This window comes from Eschrichtius robustus, chromosome 3 (genome assembly GCF_028021215.1).
Source record: "Eschrichtius robustus isolate mEscRob2 chromosome 3, mEscRob2.pri, whole genome shotgun sequence".
Taxonomy (NCBI): Eukaryota; Metazoa; Chordata; class Mammalia; order Artiodactyla; family Eschrichtiidae; genus Eschrichtius; species Eschrichtius robustus.
This window is the reverse complement of record NC_090826.1, coordinates 99,686,721-99,703,704: the sequence shown is the minus strand read 5'-3', so window position 1 is coordinate 99,703,704 and position 16,984 is coordinate 99,686,721. Positions and strand designations below refer to the sequence as shown.

Below are 16,984 nucleotides of genomic sequence, written 5' to 3'. Positions count from 1 at the left end.
TTAAAACTGCCTTAATTCTTTAACTTGTACATTTCGGCCACACCCTCAACACTAATATGTTTTGAGTTGTGAGTGGTTTAGGGTTCAGTTTTCCTCCCTCCCTCCCTCCCTCCCTCCCTCCTTCCCTCCCTCCCTCTCTCCTTTCCTTCCTTCCTTCCTTCCTTGCTTCCTTCCTTCCTTCCTTCTTCCCTCCCTCCCTCCCTCCATGTGCTTTGGTTCACAGATACATACTGATACTTGTTAAAGTATATTTTTAAAGGAGAAGATCTTAGTTACTTACTCTTGGTTTTTGTTTGAGTTTTTCCTTTTTTTTAACATGAAAGAAAAGTATGGGGGGGTGTGGGAGGAATTGGGAGATTGGGATTGACACATATACACTATTGAAACTGTGTATAAAATAGATAACTAATGAGAACCTACTGTATGGCACAGGGAACTCACTCTACTCTGTGCTCTATGATGACCTAAATGGGAAGGAAATCCAAAAAAGAGGGGATATATGTATACGTATAGCTGATTCGTTTTGCTGTACAGTATTGTAAAGCAACTATACTCCAATAAAAATTAATTTTAAAAAATGAAAGTATAAATTCACATATTTTCCGTTTCACAGTAATGTCATCGTAACATTCCTAGTTTAGAACTTAAAATACTGCAACCTTACAGCATTAACTTCTACTTCACAGAGTCAACAGTGTGGCAGTATTTTTTTATCTTTGTAATTCTGACTATACAAAAATCTGTTTAATGACTAATTTATATGGACATATTTCATGAATATTCTTTCAATATTTAATTCTTTCATCATACACAAGCCGTAAATTCAAATTATTTCCAAAGCAGCTGTGGCCTAATATTTTCATGAAGTGACTTAGAAGTTTGATGAGAACTTGTTTATACACATCCTTGGTTGAGCCTGTAGTCTCTCCCGCAGCCATTTCTTGACCCAGCCCCTTAGAGAGAATTGGTCCTCCAAAATACTAGGGTATCAAAAGCTTTCATTCCTTCTTGCATGTTTATTATATGTATGTATACATGTATACATACGACATTTTGAATATACATACCATAATTTGAAATTGGGTTCCCTGGGGCCAGAGCCTGTCCTTTTAATCATAGTGCACCATACTGCAATTCTGAATATAGTTCCATTAGAATATGAGTAATGCAGAATTTTTCATAAGTGTTTATGGAAATAAAATATGTCAGCGTATGATCAGTAGTATATTCTGAATATGTGCATTCTGTGTCTTTAAAAATAGACTTACTATCTTCTAGGGAGGTAAGTATAGAATAAACAGAATAAAGTCAGAATTTACCATGCTAATAGAAGAAAAACTTGATTTGTATGTCTTCTGCTTTATAACTTTGGAACTGTAGTTTCAAAAATACATATGTAATGGGGAGAAAATGGGCTGGATTCGAAACTTGGTTCTCACTAGCTGCAAGTTCAAATATTAGTTCTTCTTGTGGTCCCCTTCCCTACTGATGCATTGCAGTGACTCTTTCTTATTTGCAGTCATCTGCCTTAACAAGGCAGACATGTTATGGTGTCATGTAAACAAAGTTGTTATCTCCGAAGTCCAGAGCCATGAAGTAGGGACATAAGTATTATAAATAAATGAAATTCAGAGAATGTCAAATGTCATTCATTTGTAATCAGCAAATATTGTTAGTCTAAGAGTTGTGTTACAGCTCTTAAAACATTGTTTGCTTTAGATAAGACTCATAATTAAGACTTAAAATTTTGGAAAAGGGGAATTACAGTTTATACCTATTTGTAGCAAGTAAGGAGAGGCCATTTGATTTTTTTGTATTTGAAAACTGATACATGAAACGCATAAAATCTTTTTATTTGTGATCCTTATAACACTACACTTTTGTTTGGTTTCTTCTCTCACGTTAAAGAAAAACTGATTTTTTGGTATGCATCTCTTTAGCTGAGGAAATTTAATCTGGTTTATGTTGTTAAACCTGAGAATGTTTTGACCATTATCTGACTTAATCTTCTACAAACATTTTTTCATAGTTTTGCTGTCACAAAACAGCAGTATAGGCATGGAACCCGGTTAACCCTAGAAGACATTCCATTCAATTTAATACCTGAGATATCTAGGTGTAAATGGGAACAGTTTTGTTTTGTTTTGTTTTAAATTTAGATGTCCTAATTGCAAAACTACTGAACTTGGGGGAAAAAATATGTATTTTGCCTTTGTTTTTTCTTCTTTTTAAAAAATATGACACAAACTACACTTATGATGATTTGTAAAGAATACTCTTAAAATCTCTCATCAGTCTGCCTATCCCAAAAATTAATATAGAGCAAACTTACTAAATATGTGTTGATCATATCCTAGATAGATCAAGAAGCCTATGAACGTCTGTTACCAAGGCTTTCAGCCTATTATGCCTTATAAGAGAAAGATTAAGGAAAGACTAGAGTCTTCTATATTTTAGTAAAATTCCATCCAAGATTTCAAGATAGAGAAGATACACAATTAATGATTCTTCTAGCATCTTTATTTTCCAGCACACATACCTATGATTATGAAGTAATTATAGATAACAGTATTCTTACCATTGCCTTTTGTTGTATCTGCTTATTTGGAAGGACTTGTCATTTAGTGCCATCAATGCCTTGTGTACCACTAAATTTTTGATTATCTCTTAGGTCCTATCAGCAGTATCCTGGTGAATAAATATGGCAGTCGTCCAATCATGATTGTTGGCGGTTGCTTGTCAGGCTGTGGCTTGATCGCAGCTTCCTTCTGTAACACTGTGCAGGAACTTTACTTGTGTGTCGGAGTCATTGGAGGTGAGTTGATTCATTTTCAAGCATTAATATATTGCTGGCTATTTGGTATTCACCTGCATTGGTCTTTCAGATCTTTTGAGTGAAAGTCCCTCCTTATAGAAATTATCATTTTGACAACCTGTTAATTTAAGAGCAATAGAAAATCAAGTTTTAAAAGAAATTGCTGTCATACAGTAGGTGTACATTGTTGAATAAATGAATTGAAAGAAATGATTGTATCCCTTGTCCTAAGAATAGTCAGTGGTTTGTAGATAAAATGTGTCCGGCAGTCATTGCAAGGGTGGTCATTGGTTACTATCTCTGTCTCGCTCTCTCTTTTTAAAAAAATTTTATTTATTTATTTGTTTGTTTGTTTGTTTATGGCTGCGTTAGGTCTTTATTGCTGTGCGCAGGCTTTCTCTAGTTGTGGCGAGTGGCAGCTACTCTTTGTTTGCGGTGTGAGGGCTTCTCATTGCGGTGGCTTCTCTTGTTGCAGGACACGGGCTACTCTTCATTGCGGTGTGAGGGCTTCTCATTGCGGTGGCTTCTCGTGTTGCAGAGCACGGACTCTAGGCGCACGGGCTTCAGTAGTTTTGGCTAGCGGGCTCTAGAGTGCAGGCTCAGTAGTTGTGGCGCATGGGCTTAGTTGCTCCGTGGCATGTGGGATCTTCCCAAACCAGGCAGGGCTCGAAACCACGTCCCCTCTGTTGGCAGGCGGATGGATTCTTAACCCCTGTGCCACCAGGGAAGTCCTTTCCCCTTATTTTAATAGCCAAATTAAGATAATGAACTGCTGATGAGTATGATAAAAAAAGATTATGTGTAACTTCACAGTCCAGAGACTTTGACTACTAACATTTTGATGTATATATATCCTTCCCAACTTTTTTCTATACACAAACATAACTTTTTTCAGAACAAAAAGGGATACGGTTACATAAAGTATTTTGTAACCAGTTTTTGTCACTTAAGAGCATATCATGAACAACAACAATATTTATGTCGGGCACTGTCTACGTGCTGTGGGCATAGGGCAACAAGTCCAGCAAAGTCGTGCTCTTTCATGGGAGGAGGCAGGCACTGCTACTCACAAATAAATAAGAAAAATCAGGGAGTGATAAATTCTATACAAAGACCTTGCTGAAGAGATGACCTTAATAGAGTAACATCAGGGAACTAGCTTTGTGAAAATCTAGGGGAACATAGGCCCTAAATCAGCAGCATGCTTGTTAGCACTGGTGAGAATGGTCTGGTATGAGATCAGGGAGGTAAGGCCAGGGTAAAGGTTATGGACAGAAAGCCAATAGCAGGTTTGCAACAGGGGAGTGACCTAGTTTGGTATACTGGTTTAAGTCTCTGTGAATAGCTTAGACATAAATGGTAGGGAGAAAGAAGGGGCCAGGGAGAGAGCATCTCCAAGTTATTTGAATATTTACTTATACTAGCACCATTTATTGAATACTTCTTGTTGCAGTAATTTAAAATATTACTTTTATCATACATTAAATGTTTATATATATTTTAGGTATATTCCTGGACTTTATGTCCACTTTCTTGGTTCAGTGTTTACCTATTCCTGAGTCAGAGTCACACTATTCTATTGATTGTAGCTTTTAAAAGTCTGTTTTAAATATCTGTTCTGTTTAGTCCCATCCTGCATCACCCGAAAGTTTCTGGTTGACTCCCATGTATTCTCTAGTATGTTTTAGAATCATTTTACCTCATCTCCAAAATGAAATGCACTGATACTGTCATTGGAATCACGTCAAGTTAGCACTTTCATTTGGGGAGTATTGACATCTTGGCAATGTTGTGTTTAATTATACAAAAACTTTGTGTGTTGGTTTTAATTCTCTGTCCCTTCAGGAAAGTTATACAATTTAGCCATTATAAATTGCACACTTTAAAGTTTTTGGTGCTGTTGTAAAAGGAATAATTTTGTATTGCCTACTTTATTTTAAAAACTGTTTTTAAAACTCTATTTGATAACCGTCTCCTTAATTACCGTCTTTGCTTATAATGATCCTTCACGTGACTTGCCAGATGACAGTTAATCACCTTCAAATAATATAAATAACAATTATAAAAATAACTACTAACATTTATTGAGTGGTTACTACATGCCAGGCACTAAGTTCTTTAGTCACAGCAGTGCTGTGCGCCTGTTTTACATACCAGGCAACAGTCACAGGAGGGTCAACATGTCTGACATTACACAGCCAATAAGTGATGATGACGAGATTTGAACCTACAGAGTCTGGTTTTATTTATTTATTTTTTCACCACGCAGTTGATCCCCTTACTCATTTCGCCCTCTGCCCCTTTTTCTTTGGTGACCACTACTCTGTTCTCTATATCTACATAATTGTTTGGTTTGGTTTGTTCATTTATTTTGTTTTTGTTTGTTGGTTTTGTATATTCCACATATGACTGAAATCATTATGGTATTTGTCTTTCTCCATCTGACTTATTTTACTTGGCATAATGCCCTCAAGCTCCATCCACGTTGTCGGAAATAGCAACATTTCATCTTTTTTTTATGGCTGAGTAGTATTTCGTTATGTGTGTGTGTGAGGGGGGTATGTATACATATACATCAACGATCTTTATCCATTCGATCGTTGACGGGCACTTAGGTTGTTTCCATATCTTGGCTATTGTAAATAATGCTGTGATGAACATGGGTGGGTGCTGTTATCTTTTCAAATTAGTGTTCTTTTGTATTCTTTGGATAAATACACAGAAGCGGGATACCTGGATCATATGGTCGTTCAAGTCTTAATTTTTTTAGGAATCTCCATACTGTGTGTGTAGTGGCTGTACCAGTTTATTCCCACCAACAGTGTATGAGTGTGCCCTTTTCTCCACATCCTCGCCAACAGTTGTCATTTCTTGTTTTTGATAATAGCCATTCTGACAGGTATGAGGTGATCTCACTGTGGTTTTGATTTGCATTTCCCTAATAGTTAGTGATGTTGAATATCTTTTCATGTGCCTGTTGGCCATCTGTATGTCTTCTTTGGGAAAATGTCTATTCAACTGCTCTGCCTTTTTTTTTTTTTTGGCCACTCCTCACAGCATGCGGGATCTTAGATCCCTAACCAGGGATTGAACCCATGCCCCCTGCAGTGGAAGCGTTGAGTCTTAACCACTGGACTGACAGGGAAGTCCCAACTCTGCCCATTTTATAATTGGAGTTTTTTGTTGTTGTTGAATTGTATGAGTTCTTTATATATTTTGGACATTACCCCTTATCAGATATAGCATTTGCAAATAACTTCTCCCATTCAGTAGGTTCTCTTTTCATTTTATTGATCCACTTCCTTTGCTATGCAGAAGCAATTTGACGTAATCCCATTTGTTTATTTTTGCTTTGGTTTTCTTTGCCTGAGGAGGAGACATATCTAGAAATATATTGCTAAGACCATACTGCCTGTATTTTCTTCTAGGAATTTTATGGTTTCAGATCTTATATTCAAGTCTTTAATCCATTTTGAATTAATTTTTGTGTTTGGTGTGAGATAGTGGTCTAGGTTTTTTGTTTCTTGGGTTTTTTTGGCATTGGCTGTCTGGTTTTCCCAACACCATTTACTGAGGAGACTATCCTTTCTTACTATATGTTCTTTGTTCCTTTGTTGTAAATTAATTGTCCATGTATGCATGGGTTTATTTCTGGGCTCTCAATTCTGTTCCATAGATCTATGTATCTATTTCTCTGCCACTACAATGCTGTTTTGATTACTATGGCTTTGTAGTATAGTTTGAAATCAGGGAGTGTGCTACCTCCATCTTTGTTCGTTTTTCTCAGGATTGCTTTGGCTATTCGGGGTCTTTTGTGGTTCCATATAAATTTTAGAATTTTTTATTCTATTTCTGTGAATAATGTCCTTGGGATTTTGATATGGATTGCGTTGAACCTGTAGATTGCTTTAGGTAATAAGGACATTTTGACAATGTTGATTCTTCCAATCCATGAGCACGAAATATCTTTCCATTGATTTGTGTCTTCAATTTCTTTGAACAGTGTCTTATAGTTTTCAGGGTGCAAGTCTTTAACCTCCTTGGTTAAATTTATTCCTAGATATTTTATTCTTTTTCTTAGGATTATAAATGGGATTGTTAATTTCTGATAGCTCATTGTTAGCATATAGAAATGCAACAGATTTTGATTTATACTGATTTTGTATGCTGCAATCTTATTGTATTTGTTTATTATTTCTAATAATTTCTTGGTGGAGTCTTCAGGGTTTTCTATACATAAAATCATGACAGTGTACAAACAGTGACAGTTTTACTTCCTTTCCAATTTGGATGCCTTTTATTTGTTTTTCTTGCCAAATTACTCTGGCTAGTCCACATAGCCTGGCTTTAGAGCTCACACTTTAAACCGCTATACAATATTATGTCCTACTTTCCATTACTTATATCTTTTTTTAAGTTTATTTTTCATTTTATTTTTTATTGAGGTATAGTTGGTTTACAGTATTAAGTTTCAGGTGTATAGCACAGTGATTCACAATTTTTAAAGGTTATATTCCATTTATAGTTATTATAAAATATTGGCTATATTCTCTGTGTGGTACAGTAGATCCTTGTAGCTTATTTTATATATAATACTTTGTACCTCCTAATTCCCTACCACAATCTTACCCCTCACCCCTTCCCTCTCTCCACTGTTAACCACCAATTTGTTCTCTATGAGTCTGTTTCTTTTCTGTTACATTTGCTAGTTTGTTTTATTTTTTAGATTCCACATATAAGTGGTAACATACAGTATTTGCATTACTCTCTCTCTAACTTATCTTATTTCACTTAGCATAATACCCTCCAAGTCCATCCATGTTGTTCCAAATGGCAAATTTTTGTTCCTTTTTTATGGCTGAGTAGTATTCCATTGGGGGGGAATTTTATTTTTATATATATCTATCTACATCTTTATTCATTCTTCTGTTGGTGGACACTTAGGTTGCTTCCATATCTTGGCAACTGTAAATAATGCTGTTACGAACATTGGGTCTTTTGTAGTTTCATGTAAATTTTAGAATTTTTTGTTCTATTTCTGTGAAAAATGTCCTTGGGATTTTGATAGGGATTGCACTGAACATGTAGGTTGCTTTAGGTAATAAGGACATTTTGACAATGTTAATTCTTCTAATCCATGAGCACAGAGTATCTTTCCATTTATTTGTATCTTTTTGAATTATATACCTCTTAATTTCTTTGTCTGGTTAAGTAATGCCAAATATGTTTCTGACATTTATTGGAGTATGTGATTCTTTTTTCCCCCCCTCTCCCCAGGTCTTGGGCTTGCCTTCAACTTGAATCCAGCTTTAACCATGATTGGCAAGTATTTCTACAAGAGGCGACCGTTGGCAAATGGACTGGCCATGGCAGGCAGCCCTGTGTTCCTCTCTACCCTTGCCCCACTCAATCAGGCTTTCTTTGGTATCTATGGCTGGAGAGGAAGCTTCCTAATTCTTGGGGGCTTACTATTAAACTGCTGTGTGGCTGGAGCTCTGATGAGACCAATAGGGCCCAAGCCAACCACTGCAGGGAAACATAAGTCTAAAGAATCCCTTCAGGAAGCAAAAAAGGGGGCAGGTGATGCAAATACAGATCTCATTGGAGGAAATCCGAAAGAAGAGAAAAGATCAGTCTTCCAAACACTTAATAAATTCCTGGACTTATCCCTGTTCAAGCACAGAGGCTTTTTACTCTACCTGTCTGGAAATGTGCTCATGTTTTTTGGACTATTTACACCTTTGGTCTTTCTTAGTAATTATGGCAAGAGTCAGCATTACTCTAGTGAGAAGTCTGCCTTCCTTCTTTCCATTCTGGCTTTTGTTGACATGGTAGCCAGACCTTCTATGGGACTTGTAGCCAACACAAAGTGGATAAGACCTCGAGTTCAGTATTTTTTTGCTGCTTCTATTATTGCAAATGGAGTTTGCCATCTGGCAGCACCTTTGTCCTCTAGCTATATAGGATTCTGTGTCTATGCGGGATTCTTCGGATTTGCATTTGGGTGGCTCAGCTCAGTATTGTTTGAAACGCTGATGGACCTTGTTGGACCCCAGAGGTTCTCCAGTGCTGTGGGATTGGTGACCATTGTGGAATGCTGTCCTGTCCTGCTGGGGCCACCACTTTTAGGTATAGTATGTCTCTTTATTTCTGTGGTTCTAATAACATAAAACAGAAGATTAGGAAGGTGATAGAAAGCAGAAATCAGTGAGCTGCTTGATAGTCTTTCTTCGCTTCTGTACCCTCAGTGCTGGCACAATGCTTGGTACAGCGTAATTGCTCAAATACTTAATAGAACTGAATTAAAGTGAATCATCAAGCTGAAAGAGGAATAAAAAACTATTACAAACTTAAGTATGTATAATATTTTTTCCTGATAAAAAACCTAACCTGTTTATTGTAGAAAAATGTATGTATAACCACCTTTAACATACTGTTGGTGATTTCTTTTTAATTGTGGAATTTATCTCAGCAGTAATATTTAAAATAATAACAGTAGGTACCAGGTGAGGGCTCACAGTATACCAGGGACTGTCCTAATCTTTTTCTATTATTTGTCATGTATTATAAGTCTGTGATGTAGGACTATTATTGTTCCCGCTTTATAAATAAAGAAATAGAGGCTTCTAAAAGTGAAATAACTTGCCTAAGATCACACAGCTAGTAAGTGACAATAAAACCTGATGTATTATTCTCTTAAGAATGCTAAATGGTTTACATTTTAAAATTATTATTAATACAGAATGCAACAATAATTTGGACTTCTGGATGTGACTCATGCTTTTGAGATTATGCACTATAAAGTAAGGAGGGATACATAACAGAAGGTCCACTAGTGACCTGTCCACCCTCTCTCCTCCCTATATACACCCCAGGAGAGTCCAAATCCTGTCCATTTTCGCTTCCTAAATCTCTTTCTAATCTGCCTGTTTTCTCTCCATCACAACTACCACTCTTATCTAAATCTCCTATCTTCTATCAGTAGCCTTCTAACTTTACCCATATCCACTCTAGCTGTTCTTCGTCTCTTAGAACACTCCAGTTGCTTCCCACATTCTCGGGGTGAAGATCAAATTCCCTGTTGTGGCCTATTAGGTCCTGCGTGGCCTGGCCCACCTGTGTCTCCAGCCTCATTTCCCACCACTCAGTTTGCTCTCTGTGCTCCTCTCACACCCTGTGCTTCCTCTTACCACCTGCCTTTGCACTGGCTGTTCTCTGCCCTGAGCCTTTTCCCATCTCCCTTCTCCTTGATAACTCCTATCCTGTAAGTCTTGGCTAAGGTTACACTTTAAGAAAAGGCTTCCTGACCCTAATTGCTGATCTAAAACCCCTATTTTCTGCCTTCAAACCTTCCTTGTAGCACTTGTCACAGTCTGTGTAGTTATTGGATTAACATTTCTCTTCTCCACTGAGCTGTGGACGTTACCTCCTTTGCACACCCTTAACTCAGGGCCTAGCAGACCCAGGGCCGTGTGTATATTTAGAGAATCAGTAAGTATTGCCGAGTGCGTGGTGCCCTATGTTGGAAAACCGTATGGAATTATATTTGAATTGGCTAATATGTCCATTATATGTGTAGGGTTTTCCATAGTTTAATAAATACTAGTTTGAGATGCTAACAAATTTTACTATAACAAGGAATTCATGGCCGAAAAATGTTTGGCAACGCCAAAGTAAATAAGTTTCTTTACTATCAGGCCTAATAAAGCCTTTAATAGAAAAGACTATGTGTCATTTCCAAATTTACTTGACTTTGGAAACACTAGGGAGTAATCCTGTAGCACAGAAGTTATGGTGCAGGCCTCAAGAGTCAGACTTGCTGTGGGTTGAAAGCCAACCTGTTTCATTTACAAGCTTTGTGACCTTGGACGAGTTACTTAAGGTTTTTCTGTTATACAATGGGGATGATGATAGAACCTTCCTGTTGTGAGGATTAAGCACTTAGAATGGTGGAAAGGTGTTGCTGTTAGTTAATGTTTTAGCAGAGGATGAGTGTTCACAGGAACGCCCTTTGGGAAATGCTGATGTCAGAGAAAGTACTTTGGCCTGGGAGACTGGAATTAGCTCTATGGCCTTGGGCAAGACTACTAAACCTCTTTTGAGCAACAAATTTTTCCATTGAATATTGAGAGAATTGACTCTAGGTGATCTCTAGGACTTTCCCAATTCAAATTTGCCAAGATTTAATTATTTTCAAGTTCCTAAAGTTAACAGACTACGAAGGGCCATCCAAAATCAGTGTGACGTTATAAGTAAAAGATCAGATAATTATGAGCAGTTTCTTTTTAGACTAATTTGTCATTTATGGGCTCTTTGAATGGATTCTTAAGCTTTATTTGGGAAAGGGCATAACTGTCTACCCACATAATTTTTTTTTTTTCTTTTTGACATCTTTAGGTCGTCTCAATGACATATATGGAGACTACAAATACACATACTGGGCATGTGGCATAATCCTTATTGTCGCAGGCATCTATCTTTTCATCGGCATGGGCATCAATTACCAACTTCTTGCAAAAGAACAGAAAGCTGAGCAGCAGCAGAAAAAGGAAAGTAAAGAGGAGGAGACCAGTATAGATGTTGCTGAGAAGCCAAAAGAAGTTACCGATGCAGCAGAATCTCTGGAGCCTAAAAGCATAGAAGGAGGCCCCAAAGAGGAGGAGAGTCCAGTTTGAACCTGTGGGGCTGATGGGTAAATGGAGCAGCTCATGACCCCAAATGTTCTTTTGGCCTGTGATCTACCAGTGGTGCTCAATGCAAATACTGGACATTTCTGTGGGAATCATACCAGGGGTTCACCGATGGAATTTTTGTTTCACTCCTTACCAGAAGCCTGGGCTAAATAAAAATGTCATAGCCTTTGGGAAGGAAGTGGTTGAAAAAGAATGAGAGAAGGAAGTTGGGTTTGTGTGTTTGTTTGTTCGTTTAAATCTTTGCTTTTAACAGTGTCATGATAATGTGCTGTGATAGTGTGATAATAATATGTGCCTTAAGTTTTAGTCTTTAGGGAGCCTTAACTTCTAAAACCATTCTGCTTAATTCATCCATTTTAAGTGTTCCGTTACAAGGAAAAGTAACTAGTTTGAGGCAAATCTAAAATTTAAAATTAATCTTGCTTCATTGTTATCTGTAATAATAGTGTCAGACATTGCCACTAGAAGATTTGAAAGTTGGGGTTTTTATAAAATCCTGACTAAAATATTTTCCTAGCATCATTAGTTCCTTGGCATATGTGCCTGCTAGATATATATTTAGGAAATTTAAGGCATAAAACTTTGCAAACATCTTGGCTGTTCTAGATGCACTGTACTCATCAGTACACCTCCAGTATCTTTTCTTGGTTTGCTTATTAGAAGCCAAGTGCTTGAGAGTTGACTTCATTAAATTACTATTTTTGCTCCCCTTTCCAAAGATAAATTTTGAGTGGTCATAGATCACCGCCCCTTTTGAGATCACATAGTATTTTTTCCCCCCACTGGAAAAATTAGTATTAAAATACACAAAACTGTGTATTTGTGCCTCCTCAGTAAATTAAACATAAGACAGATATTTCAAACAGCAGCTGAATTCAGCTTAGGTTTTTTCAAAACTTCAGTTAAACTGTGAGACTTGGAATCTTTTGTTGTTGTTTTTCCTGGAATTTTCCCCCTTTGATTCATAGTGGTTCCATTTATATCCACATCTAGCTTAGCACTATGTGTGAGATAGTCTTTGTGTGTTCAGTTTTTTGGGGTTTTTTTTTAATGTTTGCTAATTAAGGGGACCCATAGAGATTTGGCCCACACAAACCAATAAGGATAAGATTGGGAGAGAAGTTGCTATGTTTGCTTCAATAAGTAACTCCTTTTCTTTTTCTTATAAGGCCTTAAAGAAAATTATGTTTTGCTTAGAGTTATTGGACACGTTCTTACTCTTTACACAAACCTAAAGATTTTGTGACCCTTTTCACTTATCTGAAAAGTAGAGAAATGGGTTTAGTATAAGGATAGGAAGGAGGATGGACCAGAATGAAAACTGTAAATATTTTTTCACCTAATATCTTTTAAATGGTGGCAGGAGGATAATGATAGACATTCAATAAATTATATTCAGTGCATTTTAAAATATCATTGTAATTGACAGTGTGAAGGTATAGATATAAAACCTTAAGAGGCTGGCTTTTTAAAATAAACCTTTTTTTTTTTTTTAAGAAATGTTTCTTCTTCCATATGCTTATTTTCTTGAGGAAAATATTGTGTGTTTTCATTTTTATTGTCAAGATTCAATTTGGCCCTTCCTAATGTAAATTATTCAGCTTATGTGTGTTGGGATTTGTGTGTATGGCTTATTTTGATTTTTCTCCTTACCTCTTCTTTAAGGCAAGCAGGAGGGGAATTTTTTGAAACGACTTCTCTGAAAGCATTTTGAAACCAGAGCAGTTAATCCTAAGGATACAATGAAAACTCCCTTTCTGTGCCCAAGTATCATGGCAGATGGAGGAGGAATTTTAGTGGAGAAGCCTACTGTGATTGTTTGCAGGCTTGGCTCCAGTTTGGACTCTGCCATTTTCCATGGACTTAACCTCTGTGTGCCTGTTTCCCCTTCTATAAAAATGAGGGTCACCCTTGAGTAAAGTAATACAAGTAAAAAATGTGGGGTGGGGGGAGTAAACCCAGTGTATAAGATTATTTTTCCCCATCCGAGTTGTTAAGCTACATCCACACATAAGACCCTACTTAGTCTTTTTCCGTTAGTTGAATCTTGTTAGTGAAATGAGGGGGTTTTGGTGCAGACTGACCATTTATTAGAAGGAAGTGTTCTGAAGTTACTGTATTCTGAAGCAAAGTTTAAAAACTGGCTCAAAGCTGGACTGAGCAAACCTTTTATCACCCAGTCCAACTCTGACTTTTTCCCATTGAAGATTCAAGCTTAAGGGATTTATTCAAGATCAAGTTTGGTAACAGAGCCAACACTAAAACCCGATATAGGCCTACTCTGCCATCTATTCCTTGTTAACAATCAGCTAATCCTCTCTGTGTTGCAGTGTTGTGTTCAACACTGGATGCATCTGGGCTCTCTGACTGGGCAGTCTGTTGTCCCTTGCTCCATATGAGGATTGACTAGACTTCTTAATTTTATTTCAGTTGACACAGCTTCAGTGGCTGCTTTGGGAAAATAAAGTACCTGCCTACCTTTGTTTGCGTTGTCCCACACTCTCCAAGTCACAGAGAGAACGTACATCTCTCTAAGTAGTTGTGCCCAAAGAGGCTGGGGACTGTTCAAGAGTATATACTCTGAAATAGCCTCCCAATTCAAATCTGGAAAATTATTTAAGAAACTGATAGGTTGGACAGTTGCAGATGATCATGATAATAAGACCATATTATCACATTATAGTCCTCTGTTGAGAACTGAAATTATCTTAAACTATTCAAAATAAATAATTTCTACAAAAAATATTCAGGAAAGGATGATGCTAAAACAAATTATGGAAAATTCAGGGAGGTATTTTTATCCCCGATTTAATCACGTTGATGAATAATCCTCTTATTCTTGGGTTGTGTGAATTTAGTAGTTTGTACCATAGATTATATATGTCAATATTAATCCTGTATTTTAAAAAGGAAAAAAAAATTGTTAACAGCCATTTAATATATGAGCCAATGTTTTATTATATTGAATTTCAGATTGATAAATTGGGTATTGGTTTATATGAAAAACCTCAATGTCTGGGTTTTACACCTTCCCTAGCAAATGGTTCACAGTGTAATAAACTTAATTATCAGGTGTGTGCCCCCTGCCCCCTCCTTATGGTTGGAAAGATGAGGCAAGGTTAACAGTAAATTTCCACCTTTGCAACAACATGGCTTGTTTTGATAATCGGCTCAGGCACTTGAAGAAAGAGGTTAATGATAGACTTCTGTCACTATGAAAACTTGATAAGGAAGTGATGGCCTAAGCTTGCCTGGCTTGCCCAAATGTGAGACATTAAGCCAAACCTCCTTAGATGCTTCTAATCTGAAGCATCTAAGGAGGTTTCAAGTACATCGTTCCTGAAATGTGTTCTAGCTTTTTATCCTTTCCCCCATTTAGTCTGGGCCATAGTGACAATCATTCAATTGAGAGTGATTGGCAGAGTATCTTTCTCCTCAGCTGAACAGCACTGATTTACTTACTTTTTGCTGACTTTTACCTTGACTTGCTAGAGGAGACTGGAATAGCTAGCAAAGGAATCACAGCCTACCGGTTGCCTAACAATATAGACTGCTAGGGTTAAGCATCAGATGTTTTCTTTTGTAAGGTATTAATAATTAGTACCATCCCCCACTAGGGTTGTCATGAAGGTTAGTTGATATGTGACAGCTTGTGTTAATAAGTAAGGGCTTAATAAGGGTAAGCACCTGACTATTAAAAAAAAAATCAAAGAAAAGTGGTACCTGGGAAAAAATTGAGCTCTTCTAATTCCCAAGGTGGGTGGAGCCTTACATGCAGAGGATAGTTCTAAGGGAGTGACTCTTAAAGATAAGACTATTAGCTAAATGATCAAAAACTCTCCTTTTGGATCAGATCCTCCATTTAGTCTTACAAATGTAATGGTCTTTGTTTGGTAATGAATGAAAACTAACAAACACCTCATGAGGTTGTTGCATATATGTCCCGGCTCTTTAAGTAAGGTGGATTTGAATCCCAAAGCCCTTGCTCTTTGTACACTGCCTCCACAAGGAAGACACCTGACTAGTAACTGATAATCTTTTCCCTTCAATATTTGTGATGATTCTTAAAGAGCAGAAATGTAACTAGTAACCAATCATGATTAAAGTCCTTTGTCCCTAGCAATGTTCTTAAAGGTAAACTGAAAGATTGATGAGATTTTTATTTTTCTCCACTATATCAATAACATGACTTAAATTTTAAATTATCATCAGTTGGTGGCTCAATAAATTGGTACAACAAAATTGGCAAAACAATTTCATAATATGTGTCAAATACCATGAGTTCACATCTTTTCCCTAAGAATTTATATAAGAAAATTGTTCCTTTGAAATTATCAGTTTCTTGTATCAATAACTATTTAAATGGATGGTTATGAAGTCCTTATGATACATTCACAGCACAATGTTAAATGAAAAAAGCAGAACATAAACTACCATGGTGTGTGTGTGTGCATAATACATATTGTATTACATATGCACAGGGGATAAAGGACATACACAAATATACTAATTTTGTGAGCATGGTAAATTTAGAGGTAACTTTCTATATTTTTTCCACATTCTAAATTTTCTTGATGTCATGGTTACTTTTATACCAGAAGAAAATATTTAATGGAGCACATAATACTGGTTTACAGAGAGGAAAAAACAGTACCTTTGATCTAGAAGAGTTCTGGCAAGAGACACTTGACTCCTAAGAAAATGAAGCTGATAATTAGTACAAACAGGTTTTATTTTTCTGCTTCAAGAATTGCATCTGGTGAAAGGAAGGTGAATGAGATGGAAGTCACGAGCACAGTGGTCTCTAGCCGTGATTTCGCTGGTGCTGGACCAGAGCTGTAGAGTGTAGAGTCCACAGGCTGCCTGTGTCAACCACCAGTGTCTCCTTCCTGAGACAGTGCTCTCGGGGACAGCATTCCTGTGGTTCCCCTTCCAGTCATCATTCAGCTGCAAGTGAATGTTTAACTCAGGAAGCCAGAGCATTCTGCGCTTACCCACATTACAGTGCTAACAGTTGTTGAACGTTATCTTACTGAGATCAGCATCAGAAAACAATACTATGATGTCACAAAAAAGTAGAATTTGCTTGTCCGAGCAGCTATTTTAGTTTATTTACTAACAGGTATTTATTGGACCCTTACTAGTTCCCCAAGCATTGTTCTAGGCTTTGAGAATCCAGTCATGAACAAAATGTCTTTCTATGCATCTTCTAGTAGGGGAAAGCAGACAGTGAGCAAACAGTAAGTTATAAGGAAAACAGCAATATTCAGAAAAGAGCAGTGGATATAAGATCAGCCTTCATTAATTCACCTAAATAGTATCTTTTGGAGCATCATCTATGTGCCTATTTCCTAGATAGAAGGGAGAACAGTGATCAGAATGCAGTTGCTGGCACCCCCAGCTCCTAGTCTAGTGGGGGACACTGCATAGTAAGTGCTGTGATGGGACAGCACATGGAGAAGTCTCTAACCCAATC

The 16,984-nt window shown here is 37.1% G+C and overlaps 1 protein-coding gene across 1 annotated transcript in view; it reads left to right on the top strand.

The window, feature by feature from the left end:
• Nucleotides 1-16,765, top strand: part of SLC16A1 (solute carrier family 16 member 1) — a 38,958-nt gene extending 22,193 nt beyond the window's left edge. Inside the window, exons 3-5 of the mRNA XM_068540529.1 lie at nucleotides 2,672-2,815; nucleotides 8,093-8,944; nucleotides 11,213-16,765. Of these exons, the coding sequence (XP_068396630.1) occupies nucleotides 2,672-2,815; nucleotides 8,093-8,944; nucleotides 11,213-11,490 (1,274 nt within the window). The 3' untranslated portion in view covers nucleotides 11,491-16,765. The remainder of the gene's footprint in view (nucleotides 1-2,671; nucleotides 2,816-8,092; nucleotides 8,945-11,212) is intronic.
• The last annotated feature ends 219 nt before the right edge of the window (nucleotides 16,766-16,984 follow it).